This window comes from Anolis carolinensis, chromosome 1 (genome assembly GCF_035594765.1).
Source record: "Anolis carolinensis isolate JA03-04 chromosome 1, rAnoCar3.1.pri, whole genome shotgun sequence".
Taxonomy (NCBI): Eukaryota; Metazoa; Chordata; class Lepidosauria; order Squamata; family Dactyloidae; genus Anolis; species Anolis carolinensis.
In genome coordinates, this window is record NC_085841.1 from 1,908,016 (window position 1) to 1,921,047 (window position 13,032).

Here is a 13,032-nt window from a genome sequence, read left to right on the forward strand (position 1 = left end):
TTGGTCCTCCTTTAATTTCTTTTAGAGTTTTATTATCTACCCATCCTTTTAAACATAGGCAATTGTGCCATCCATTTATTGTTCTGAGAAATAAAATACTGAATTGGGAATTCTATTTTTATTTCCACCTGTTATCCAAGTTTTTATTGAATTGTCCCATTTCTTAATATCCCAGTTCTGGTTATTCCAATTGTGAATGTGATTGTTCACTTTTTCCATAAATTGTTATAATTTAATTGAATTATATTGTTTAAATTTTGGGGGATTTAAACCCCTAAATATTTTAACTTCTTTTCTCCTAATTTTATCCCAGATATGGTCTGTATTTCTGTTTTTGTTATTGTCATTGTTTTTGCTGTTCAAAGAATTCAGTTGACCCTCAGCATTCATGGATTGTCCATCCATGGATCCACTGTTCTTGACTTGAATTTTTTTTATTCCAATGAGCAGGCCTTAATTTAGCCATTATTATTATTATTTAATATATTATGTTCCTGTTCATGTAGTCCTGTTCAAGATTACTAGTTGTACCTTCCTGATTGTGGATTTATTCTGTATGTGATTTCTGGCTGTTCCTGGACTTTGTCACCTTTGGAAATTTATGAGACATTTGGATTTTTGTTTGATACTCACCTTTTGCTAAACTTTGTTGGATTATATATCATCCTTTCATATTCCTGATTTTTTACAATAAACTGCTTGCTTATATTCTGGACTCTTGTGTCGTGCAGTGGCCATAGGTGTTTCAAGGCCTGGAGTGCAACAATGTATTTCTATAAAATACATATTAAAATACACAAATCAAGATTAAACAAAGGACAAAAGTTTAAAAGTCATGCATTATATATATATATATATATATATATATATACACACACAGTAGAATCTCACTTATCCAACATAAACGGGCCGGCAAAACGTTGGATAAGCGAATATGTTGGATAATAAGAAGAGATTAAGGAGAAGCCTATTAGACATCAAATTAGGTTATGATTTTACAAATTATGCACCAAAACATCATATTATACAACAAATTCGACAGAAAAAGTAGTTCAATATGCAGTAACGCTACGTAGTAATTACTGTATTTATGAATTTAGCACCAAAATATCACGATGTATTGAAAACATTGACTACAAAAATGCATTGGATAATCCAGAATGTTGGATAAGCGAATGTTGGATAAGTGAGACTCTACTGTATATATATCCACCATATATGTGTGTATGTGTGTATGTGTGGTGGATATATGGATATGGTGGATAATGAGATTTGAGCATCCATGGATTATGGGTCCTGTAACTAAACCCCAGTGGATACCAAGGGTCTGTCGTATATCCACAATGCTTTAAAAGTACACCAGTCAAAATGACCTTTTTGGATGAAAATGTTAAAAAAATATTCTTTCTCACCTATGAGAATCCCATTTATGTAGGTTTGTGCAGTCCACTTTGGTGAATGACTGGACCAATGTGTAGGAAATCATTAACTATTTCAAGCTCTTTGTTGCCCACTTTATACATTTGTGTAAATTAGTCTTCATATTCAACTTTTGCCCTTTTTCTGCCTTGTGTTCCGCACTCAGGGCAAGACGTCCGTCCAGAAGAGCAGCTACGAGCCCTTCTGGAACGAGCAGATTGTCTTCACGGAGATGTTCCCCCCGCTCTGCAAGCGCATCAAGGTCCAGATCCGCGACTCCGACAAGGTCAACGATGTGGCCATCGGGACCCACTTCATCGACCTCCGGAAGATCTCCAACGAAGGAGACAAAGGTGAGGCCGGAGGGAAGAAGGGAACGAATGGCTTTGGCCCTCCTCCGTGGATGAGAGAGTGTGACCTTTGTCAAGATGAGCCGGGGGGTCAGGGTGCGTGTTGGTGGGTTTCTTCAAAACCATCGATCAACAGCTCCAGACCAGCACCCTGACGAATTGGTGAACTTCTACCCTCACCAATTCCTCCAGTGTCAGACTCAAAGACATCTGCAGTCTGAAGTTCAAACACTTATTTAATATTTACAAAGATATTTACAAACAGCGAAGTCCATCGCTCGGAGCCGGCATTTTCCCTTTGCCTCTCGGCTCGGCACACACAGTTCAACAGAGATAAGAAGGCACATTCCTTAGTCCGCACATTTCCAAGGCCGGAAATCATGTCTCATAGGTCACAGCAGGCTGTCAGTCAAACTGGCCTGCTGTTAACTGTTTTACTGCTGAAACACACACTTGCAAAACAGCAGAAACACTTGATTTACATTTCATATACACACAACCAAAAATCCAACAACCTTCAGTCAAGGTCACCCAATGGCTTTCCAGGGCTGAGAAGGGATTCCAACCCAGGTCTCCAGAACACCATGCTGGCCTACAGCATTTTCAGTAGGACTTTTTGCACATACGTGAACAGTTTCAAAGGAGAGCTCCTTTGAAACTATTCAGAATCTCCAAGGATCCAATGACATCGAGGGGTATTTAAGCTCTCAAGTCAATGCCATTCAGCACCACTTGAGCTGCTGTGGCTCAATGCAGTGGAGTCCAGGGAGTTGCAGTTTGGTGAGGTACCATCCATCTTGTCAGGATTGGTAGATTACCTGGCATTTCTTAAAGTGATAACAGGGTTAATACCTCAGGCTTACATGTGGGTAAAAGTGTATTGTCAGTGTAATGGGACAGCTATAAAACCCATGGAGTGGAGAGAGAGAGAGAGAATCTGTAAAATTTGTCTATCTTGCATATGCTGTGTATATTTATTTCTTTATGAAATTTATACCCCGCCTTTCCCCAGTCAAGGGCCCAAGGTGGCTTACAGCTGGTAAAAACATAGTAATTGTAAAGGTAAAGGTTTCTTCCTGACCTTAAGTCCAGTCGTGTCCGATTCTGAGGATTGGTGCTCATCTCCATTTCTAAGCCATTGTCCATGGAAGCATCCAAGGTCATGTGGTCATGGGCATGACTGCCTGGAGCGCCGTTACCTTCCTGCAGGAGCAGTACCTATTGATCTACTCACATTTGCATGTTTTTGAACTGCTAGGCTGGTAGAAGCTGGGGCTAACAGCGGGAGCTCACCCCGCTCCCTGGATTTGAACAGCTGACCTTTTGGTCAGCATGTTCAGCTGCTCAGCAGTTTAAAAACATACCATATAAGAATTTGAAACAAGTTAAAACCATAAATATTACATTAAAACCCACCCTGATAATACGTAACAAAGTTGAAGGGCCTTCCTAACGTTCGGATATCACTAGCTGTTGCAATTAAGAAGATAAAAGGCCTTCCTGTATATTTCTGGAAAGAACAATGGTGTCATTGTTGCTCTTGCAGAAGTCCTGTATACCAACCTGAGGGCAACTGGTTCTGTAACTGAAGTTATTAGAGTCCCTTCCGCACAGTCAGGTGTTTTATTATTGTAAAAAACCACTGACAAATCTTTGCCAGCAACTCCTGTTATGATTGAGCCTCATGGCTCTGTTACTGACAGACGTGGGCGTAAGACTCCTCGAGAGTCAGATACTCTCGAGGAGCGAGAGAGAAAAAGACTGCGAGACATATTTGCAGCACCATCTGACGAGGAGTCTTTCGAAGGGTTTACGGAGAGAATGGAGGAGGGGCTGGTTAGCTCAGAGGAGGATGAGATGGATTGGACTCGGGTAAGGGAGGAAGTGGGTGCCACTGGCCATGATGGGATAGAAGATGAATGGGGACCTTCAGGATTAGACCCATGGTTTAGCTGGAGGGATGGGACGGGATCCACAGCTGGAGATGCTGTTGGGCGTAGTCAGAGGTGTTCCAGCTCTGACGAGGAAAGTGATGAGGAAACGCCCGGGTTAAGGAGGACAGCTGACAGTGATGAAGATTTGTAACTGGCATAAAATGGGGCTTGAGAGCAATTGCAAATTGCGTTGGGCAAGGTAATCTGGGCAAACGCTTGGGATCCGTGTGTGTGTGGGACGCTTCCCTGAAGACTTGTGTGCTTTCCTGTGCTGTGACGTAAGTTGATTGGAATCCAGGGTCAGACGGCGGGAGGGATTGTGTGGGCATTTGTTTGTGCAAACCTGTGCTTACTCTTATTAGCTTGACCTTCCGTCGTCTTCTTGACGGACGCCATCTCCTGCTTTGAGAACTCGGACTGAACTGACCACGGCTTGTCTTCCCCCCTTCTTGGACTTGGAAAAACTACAAACGTCTGCTTCTGGCTTTGATCTACGGAACGGAACTGGTCTACTCAACTGCTACAATCCTTGGCTGATTTACTCGTGTTGGAGATCCTGTCTGCTGTGTGTGTGGGGGAGCGACGCAAGTTACTCTAAGCACAGTGTTGGCAGCAGAGAGGAATCTGCTGCCAATTAGTTGCATTCTTTGTATCTTTTGTTCCTTGGCTTTCGTTTCGTTTATACCCAGGCTGAAGCAAGCAGTTTGTTTTTACCCGGATTAAACTCCGGTTTAATCCGGTTTATCTTTTGAACATTTACTTTTGCCCCTTTTTGCTCCTAAAGGCAAAAACTGCCTGGCCCTTGTGTTTTACGGGCATTTTTGAGTTCTGTAATCTAATAAACTCTGTTACTTTGAATCTTGTGGCGTTCTGTCCTTGACAGATTGCCCAACGCCCATAAAAAGTTTATTGCAGCAATAAACCCGTCAGGAAGACGATGGATGAGTTAAGGGCCAAAGTAGACCAATTGCAAACGGCTTTTACCGTTAGCCAAACAGCTCAGGCTGTGAAAGGACATGTTTTGACTCCTGAACGCTTTGACGGAACCAGGTGCAAGTTGCCAACCTTTTTGGCACAAGTGGAGCTTTATTTTTCTCAGCTCAGTGCTCATGCTTTTCCTACAGACACTAGCAAGGTGGCCTTTATTTTGAGTTTGTTGACCGGTCCCGCAGGACAATGGGCCACTAATTTAATTTTGGGAAATGACCCAGTCAAGGACAATTTGAATAATTTCAAAAAGTTGTTAACTGATACTTTTGGGGATCCTCTCCGCACGGAGAACGCTGGGTGGGCTCTGTATCGGTTGAAACAGGGAAAGGGGACTGTTTTGGATTACTTAAATAAGTTTAACCTGTATCGCCACCAGCTGGATTGGGGGGAAAATGCATTCATGCTTTTATTTACTGCCGGGTTAAGTGATATGCTCCAGGATGAATTAGCACGCTTGGAGCCGGCTGAAAGCTGGGACGCCTTAGTAGCTAAGGTGCTGCGTTTAGACGCAAGGTTCGAGGCTCGTAAACACTCAAAAGTAATGTGTGCGCCACCCATGCATGTAACCAGGGCACCTGTGGTGATGGGGGAAGAGCCCATGGAGCTTGGGGTCTTTAAAAAGCTGTCTACAGAGGAAAAGAGCCGTAGGAGGCAGCTGGGCTTGTGTTTGTACTGTGGGAAGGCTGGGCATTTTGCCAAAAATTGTAATGTGAAACCTTCCCAGCTTTCGGGAAAAGGCCAGCCCTAGTGCGACGTGAGTCCAACGCACTAGGGCTCCTCAAGCAGTCAACTGAGGGGAGGAAGCATGTTTTCGTACCCATTACATTATCTGTTGGGGGAAGGGAACTTGTTTCTACTTTGGCACTGCTGGACTCAGGGGCTACGGTCTCCTATGTAGATATTGAGTTTGCTAAGAAGCATGGCATTCCTAGAGTGCGCAAGGCATGCGACGTGTGGGTGGAAGGAGCAGATGGGAGACTGCTGGAGACTGGGGTGGTTAACCATGAAACCTCAGCAGTAACATGGGAGGTGCAGGGAGTAACGGGAACGTTTGTGTGGGATATTACGAGCTTGCCTAGATATGATGTGATCCTGGGGATGGATTGGCTAGCTGTAGTAAACCCACAAGTAGATTGGGCAACACGTAAAGTGATCTTAAAGAGGCAGGACTGTTGCACTTTAAATGTTACTCATTCTGATATGGAGGGAGTGCCTGCTGAGTATGGGGAGTTCTCTGATGTATTTTGTAAAAGAGAAGCGGACAAATTACCACCGCACAGGCCATATGATTGCGCCATCAAGTTGGCAGAAGGTGCGAAACTGCCAGCAGGGAGGCTGTATGCCTTGACTGTACCGGAAAGGCAAGCTTTGCGGGAGTTTCTAGATGAAAATTTAGCCAAGGGGTTTATTCGCCCATCTAGTTCTCCAACTGCGGCACCAGTATTCTTTGTAGCCAAAAAGACTGGGGAACTTAGGCTGGTCTGTGACTATCGGATCCTAAACAAATACACCATTCGGGATAGGTACCCGCTCCCTTTAATCTCGGAACTGTTATCAAGGGTGCAAGGGGCTAAGGTCTTTACCAAGCTTGACCTGCGGGGGGCCTATAACTTAATCCGTATACGGGAAGGGGATGAATGGAAGACGGCATTTAACACGTGTTTCGGATGCCACGAGTTCCGAGTCATGCCTTTTGGGCTTTGTAATGCTCCTGCGGTATTCCAGAGGTTCATGAACGATGTGTTCAGGGACCTAATTGACCAATTTTTAGTGATTTATTTGGATGATATCTTGATTTTTTCTAAGGACGAGAAAGAACATCGTCAACATGTCAAGCAGGTTCTGCACCGACTGCGGGCTAATGGGCTTTTCGCCAAGGCTTCCAAGTGCGTCTTTCATGTGCCTGAAGTGGAGTTCCTAGGTCATGTAGTGTCAGGTAGGGAACTTAAAATGGACCCACATAAGGTTGACGCCGTCAACTCATGGCATGTGATGAACCATGGGCCTTGTAGTCCTGCTCAGGACATTGTAATTCCTGATGAAGATGAAAACTTGGGTTTTTTACCTTCCCAGTCTGAACTGGACTCCTCTCAGCCAGATCTTTCCCAGGCAGATCTGGAAACTTTGCACCTGCAAGAAAGTTGTGCCCCAGAAGTATGTCAAACAACCCCAGAGCCTACTTCTCCCGTGTTCTTGCGCCGGGAGTTTTGTAAACAACAGAGAAGTTTGGATTCAGCTTCGCGCAGGAGTGCGAGGATAGCAGCTAAGAATGTTGCCAATTAACATTGGTTCTCGTGAGAATCTTTAAGGAGTTTAACATCTGGTCTCAGAGTTTAGCTTTCGTTTCTGATTCCCAGAGAACCGCTCTGGTGAGAAAGTTGGACTCTATATAGGTGTTTTGCCCGCGTAGCAACTTCGCGGAGTCAATTCGTCAGCCTGCGGAGCGAGTTGTGTTTGGACAGCGCGCTCCGATTCAAGCCTCGCTTCAGCTCAAGCCTTGCCTTGCTATCCAGCCTTCGCCTTGCTTCCCAGCCTTGTTTACCTACGGACTTTGCCTTGTTTCCCAGGACTAATCCTTGCCTTGTTTCACGGATTTTACCAAGTTATTCCACGGACCTTGTTCTTGTTCTTAGTTACCTTGTTCCACGTTCAAGCCTTGTTCCAAGTATCAAGTTATTTCCTAGCCACGCTCAAGTTTTATGGACTAAAGGACCTTGTCATCTCCCCTCACTTTGCTTGGCAAAGTGAGTGTTTCGGTTATTGGATTACAACTTTGGACCTTAATATTTCTTATTGGACATTGCTTTTTTGGACTAATTCTGACCCTTCCTGAAGGGTCTAATTCTGGACTATTTTCTACACTTGTTTTTATTAACTTTATATATTCCTTCAATAAAGATATTAGTTAGATTCTGGCCTCTGTGTATGGTTATTGGTGCCTCTGCAGCCTGGGTCGTGACAGTTTGACTCCGCCACCCATAAGCACCAACTAACCGAGGCCAGGATGTCTACCGGAGCCGCGCCGGCTGGACAGCCGCTCAGCTACACCATCAGCAAGGACGAAGTGGACCGCATCCGTGACAGACTCAACGCGCAGGATGGAGAAATAAAAGGGTTGAGGGAGCGCGGAGTTCGCCTCCCGGCCATGGCGTTGCCTACCAAGTTTTCTGGAGAAGCTGCTAAGGTTCATGTTTTCCGCCGCCAATGTCAAGCTTATCTAGAGGCCCGTGATGCCGAGTTTCCCCAAGAAGACATCAAGGTGGCGTGGGTCTACAGTCTTCTAGATGGACCAGCGGCTAGCTGGGCGACGGCCCTGTTTGATCAAGCCTCCCCCCACCTAAATTCAGCACAACGCTTCTTGGATCACCTTAAGGAGACCTGGGGAATCGAGGACAATTTGGAGGCAGCCGGTCACAAACTCCGGCGCCTCCTTCAAGGAGACAGACCCATGTCTCAGTACATAGCCGAGTTCCGCGTGCTGGCCCACAACACCGGCTGGAACGATGTAGCCCTCAGAGGACAATTTCGGGAGGGTCTCAACATTGAAATGCTGGAAGAAATCTCCAAGGTGGATCCTCCCCAGACCCTCGAGGCACTCATTGATCAATGTTTACGGGCTGAAGTCATGATTGCCAACAGGAAACAATGGGTTCGAGGCCAGGGCGGTAGAGCCGGGGCAAAACCCCCCGCTCCCGCCAGTGTTCAGCCACGTCCGGTGTGGAGACCCCCGCCGCCAACCCCATACCCCAGAGGAGGCGAGGAGGTGCCGATGCAGTTGGGCAATGTGCGTCCCAGACTAGATGCCGCCGAGAAGGCTCGTCGTCAACGCTTGAACCTCTGCTGGTACTGCGGGAACGGGGGCCACTTCGCCAGAGAGTGCCCAGCCAAAGGGAAGCCTGCCGCCCGTCTTGCGGCGGCGTCCTCCACGGAGTCGAAGGCGTCTGAGCCGACTGGCACACAGCCGGCGGGGGAAGCCAACGACCGGGTGTAGAGAGGCTCGCCAACCCGGTCAAAAAATCCATCCAAGAGCCGCCAACCGGGGTCCTGTTCCTTCTCGTGGTCACATTATGGTCAGCAAAAAGGGGACCCGTCATGATCCACGCCATGATAGACTCTGGAGCTACCAACAATTTCATCGATAGAGAGTATGCCGACTCTCTGGGATTACAATATCATGATTTCAAGAATGCCCGTGTGGTGCAAGCCATAGACGGCCGTCCCCTCAAGACGGGCCCCGTAAGCCAGTGGTCGGAACCCACCAGGATGTGGATAAGGGAACATATGGAAGAGATTTCCTTCTTTGTTACCGAGGTTCCCCATTTCCCTGTGATTTTGGGAATTCCATGGCTGACACTCCACGACCCTAACATCTCCTGGTCCAACAGAGAACTGCAGTTTGCTTCACCGTACTGCCAAAACCATTGCCTCGTAGCCAAGGTATGCCATGCCACAGACTCCGAGCCCATCATCACCTTGCCAAAGAAGTACTCCGAGTATTGGGATGTATTCAATGAGAAAGAAGCCGAAAAATTACCCCCACATAGACCTTATGACTGTGCCATTGACTTGGTGGAGGGGGCCCCGATCCCGCGAGGGCATCTCTACTCCCTGACTGAACCAGAGCAAGAAGCTCTCAGGGAATTCTTAGAGACAAACCTTCGCAAGGGGTTCATCAGACCCTCTCAATCCCCAGCCGCCTCCCCAGTGATGTTTGTGAAGAAGAAGTCAGGGGAATTACGCTTGGTGGTGGACTACAGAGCATTGAACAATATCACCAAGCGGAACAGCTATCCCCTGCCCTTAATCTCGGATCTACTGGACCGACTTCGAGGAGCCAAGGTCTACACCAAGCTGGATCTTCGGGGGGCTTATAATCTAGTTCGCATCAGAGAAGGGGACGAGTGGAAGACCGCCTTCCAGACTAAATTCGGATTATTCGAGTCCCGAGTTATGAATTTCGGTTTATGCGGAGCTCCCGCAACGTTCCAGCATTTTGTCAACGATATTTTTCAGGACTATCTAGACAGATTCTTGATAATCTACCTGGACGATTTTTTGGTGTTTTCCAGATCACAATCAGAACATGAGAACCACGTCAAAATGGTGTTGCAACGATTGCGGGATCATGGACTTTATGCCAAGCTAGAAAAATGCGCTTTTGATCTACAAGAGGTAGATTTCCTTGGCTACCGCATCTCGCCTCTAGGGCTTTCCATGGATCCAGCCAAAGTTTCAGCAGTATTGGAATGGCGGGCGCCAACTAACAAGAAAGAGGTGCAGCGTTTCTTGGGGTTCGCGAACTACTACCGCAAGTTCATTCCAGATTTTGCCCGCTGGTCCGACCCCATCACTAGCTGCATCCGTGGAAAGCAGCCTTTCCGCTGGACTGATCAAGCAGAGAAAGGGTTCCAGCAACTGAAGAAACTATTCACCTCCCAGCCAATTCTACAGCACCCAAATCCTGGAACCCCTTTTGTGGTGCAAGCGGACGCCTCTGATGTGGCAATTGGGGCTGTACTCTTACAACCGGTGGGAGAACACCTCCATCCCTGTGCCTTTTATTCTCGTCAACTAACCACACCAGAGAGGAATTACACCATTTGGGAAAAAGAACTACTGGCCATAAAGGCAGCCTTTGAAACTTGGAGACATTGGCTAGAAGGGGCCAAATTCCCCATTGAAGTCCACACTGATCATCGTAATCTAGAACATCTAAGAACTGCCCGCAAACTAAATCAGAGGCAGCAACGTTGGGCTTTATTCTTTGAACGTTTCAACTTCCAGATCCATTATGTGACCCCAGCTCAAACCAAGCAAGCAGACGCCCTGTCACGTAAACCGGAATACGCTGCAGGACGCAAGGAGACCTTTGAATCCCAACTGCTACAACCTGAGAACTTTGCCACGCTCACAGTGGGGAACACCAAATCCAGTCCCATTGGTTCAACTTCCCCTACTCCAGGACCCATCTGTGCTCAAGAAATCAGGGCTAGTCAGCAAGCAGATGCCTGGGCGCAGGACCAACTTCGCCAAGGTCTGCATTTTCCCTTTTCGCTTAAAGATGGGCTGCTCTGCTATAGAAATCATGTTTATATCCCACCCGGACCGGGCAGGGAAAAAGCGCTTCGTCTGTGTCATGACTGCAAACCAGCAGGACACTTCGGACTATTTAAAACCATGCATTTGATCCTAAGAGATTTTTGGTGGCCCAAGATCCGCAAGGATGTGGAAAAATATGTCAACACCTGCCCAGTATGCCAGCGCTCCAAGATACGAAGGGAGAAGCCCTCAGGGCTTTTACACCCCCTTCCTACCCCATCTCGCCCATGGGAAATAATTTCCGCGGATTTCATCACTGACCTACCACCTTCCTGTGGATTCACCACGATCTTAGTGGTGGTGGACCTATTCACCAAGTTAGCCCATTTCATTCCCTGCGAAGGCCTCCCCACGGCCAAAGAAACTGCGGATCTATTTCTTCAGCATGTTTTCAGACTACATGGATTGCCCAAGAGTTTAGTCACAGACCGTGGATCTCAATTCACCTCTCGTTTTTGGAAGGCACTACAAAAACTACTGGGCATAGACTCTCGCTTATCTTCAGCTCATCATCCCCAAACAGATGGGCAAACGGAGCGCACTAATGCCACTTTGGAGCAGTATCTTCGCTGTTATGTAAACTACCAACAGGACAATTGGGCTTCTCTGTTACCACTGTCTGAGTTTGCCTACAATAATGGAGTTCAAGCTTCTACAAAAGAAACGCCGTTCTTTGCAAACTACGGTTTCCATCCACGTTTCTTTCCCCCTGTCATTGAAACTTCAGAAGTTCCCGCAGCAGAGGATTGGCTGCAGGAACTCACAGCGGTGCAACAACTTTTGCTCCAGCAACTGGACCAAGCCAAGGAGGACTATAAACGCCACGCCGACAAACACCGCCAGCCGGGCCCCGAAATCAAGGTAGGAGATCGGGTTTTTCTGTCCACTCGCTATCTGCCCTCCCACCGCCCATGCCGGAAGTTAGATGCCCGCTTCATTGGCCCCTATCCAGTGGTGGCGCAATTAAACCCCGTGACTTTCAAACTCCAACTTCCGCGTTCAATGCGCATTCACCCAGTGTTTCACCGTTCCCTGCTCCTTCCGGCGGATGGTGTGCGTCCTGATACAGACCAACCGGCCCCCCCTCCTGTTTTGATGAATGGGGAGGAGGAGTTCGAGGTTGAGGACATTTTGGATTCTCGCTTTCATCGCCGCCGCCTACAATATCTCATTGACTGGGTGGGTTTTGGGCCTGAGGAACGCTCTTGGGAAGACGCCTCCACAGTCCATGCTCCTGATCTAACCCGTCGCTTCCATCTGACCTATCCCACCAAACCGCGACCTCGCGCCTCGGGGAGAGGACCCCAGTTTGGGAGGGGCCCTGAGGAGGGGGATAGTGTGATGAACCATGGGCCTTGTAGTCCTGCTCAGGACATTGTAATTCCTGATGAAGATGAAAACTTGGGTTTTTTACCTTCCCAGTCTGAACTGGACTCCTCTCAGCCAGATCTTTCCCAGGCAGATCTGGAAACTTTGCACCTGCAAGAAAGTTGTGCCCCAGAAGTATGTCAAACAACCCCAGAGCCTACTTCTCCCGTGTTCTTGCGCCGGGAGTTTTGTAAACAACAGAGAAGTTTGGATTCAGCTTCGCGCAGGAGTGCGAGGATAGCAGCTAAGAATGTTGCCAATTAACATTGGTTCTCGTGAGAATCTTTAAGGAGTTTAACATCTGGTCTCAGAGTTTAGCTTTCGTTTCTGATTCCCAGAGAACCGCTCTGGTGAGAAAGTTGGACTCTATATAGGTGTTTTGCCCGCGTAGCAACTTCGCGGAGTCAATTCGTCAGCCTGCGGAGCGAGTTGTGTTTGGACAGCGCGCTCCGATTCAAGCCTCGCTTCAGCTCAAGCCTTGCCTTGCTATCCAGCCTTCGCCTTGCTTCCCAGCCTTGTTTACCTACGGACTTTGCCTTGTTTCCCAGGACTAATCCTTGCCTTGTTTCACGGATTTTACCAAGTTATTCCACGGACCTTGTTCTTGTTCTTAGTTACCTTGTTCCACGTTCAAGCCTTGTTCCAAGTATCAAGTTATTTCCTAGCCACGCTCAAGTTTTATGGACTAAAGGACCTTGTCATCTCCCCTCACTTTGCTTGGCAAAGTGAGTGTTTCGGTTATTGGATTACAACTTTGGACCTTAATATTTCTTATTGGACATTGCTTTTTTGGACTAGTTCTGACCCTTCCTGAAGGGTCTAATTCTGGACTATTTTCTACACTTGTTTTTATTAACTTTATATATTCCTTC

At 47.2% G+C, this 13,032-nt stretch overlaps 1 protein-coding gene across 9 annotated transcripts in view; it reads left to right on the forward strand.

The window, feature by feature from the left end:
• Positions 1–13,032, forward strand: part of otof (otoferlin) — a 208,760-nt gene that overhangs the window by 128,745 nt on the left and 66,983 nt on the right. For all 9 annotated transcript variants that reach the window (XM_062969177.1, XM_062969215.1, XM_062969186.1 and 6 more), the window contains one exon: positions 1,586–1,772. In XM_062969177.1, the coding sequence (XP_062825247.1) occupies positions 1,586–1,772 (187 nt within the window). The remainder of the gene's footprint in view (positions 1–1,585; positions 1,773–13,032) is intronic.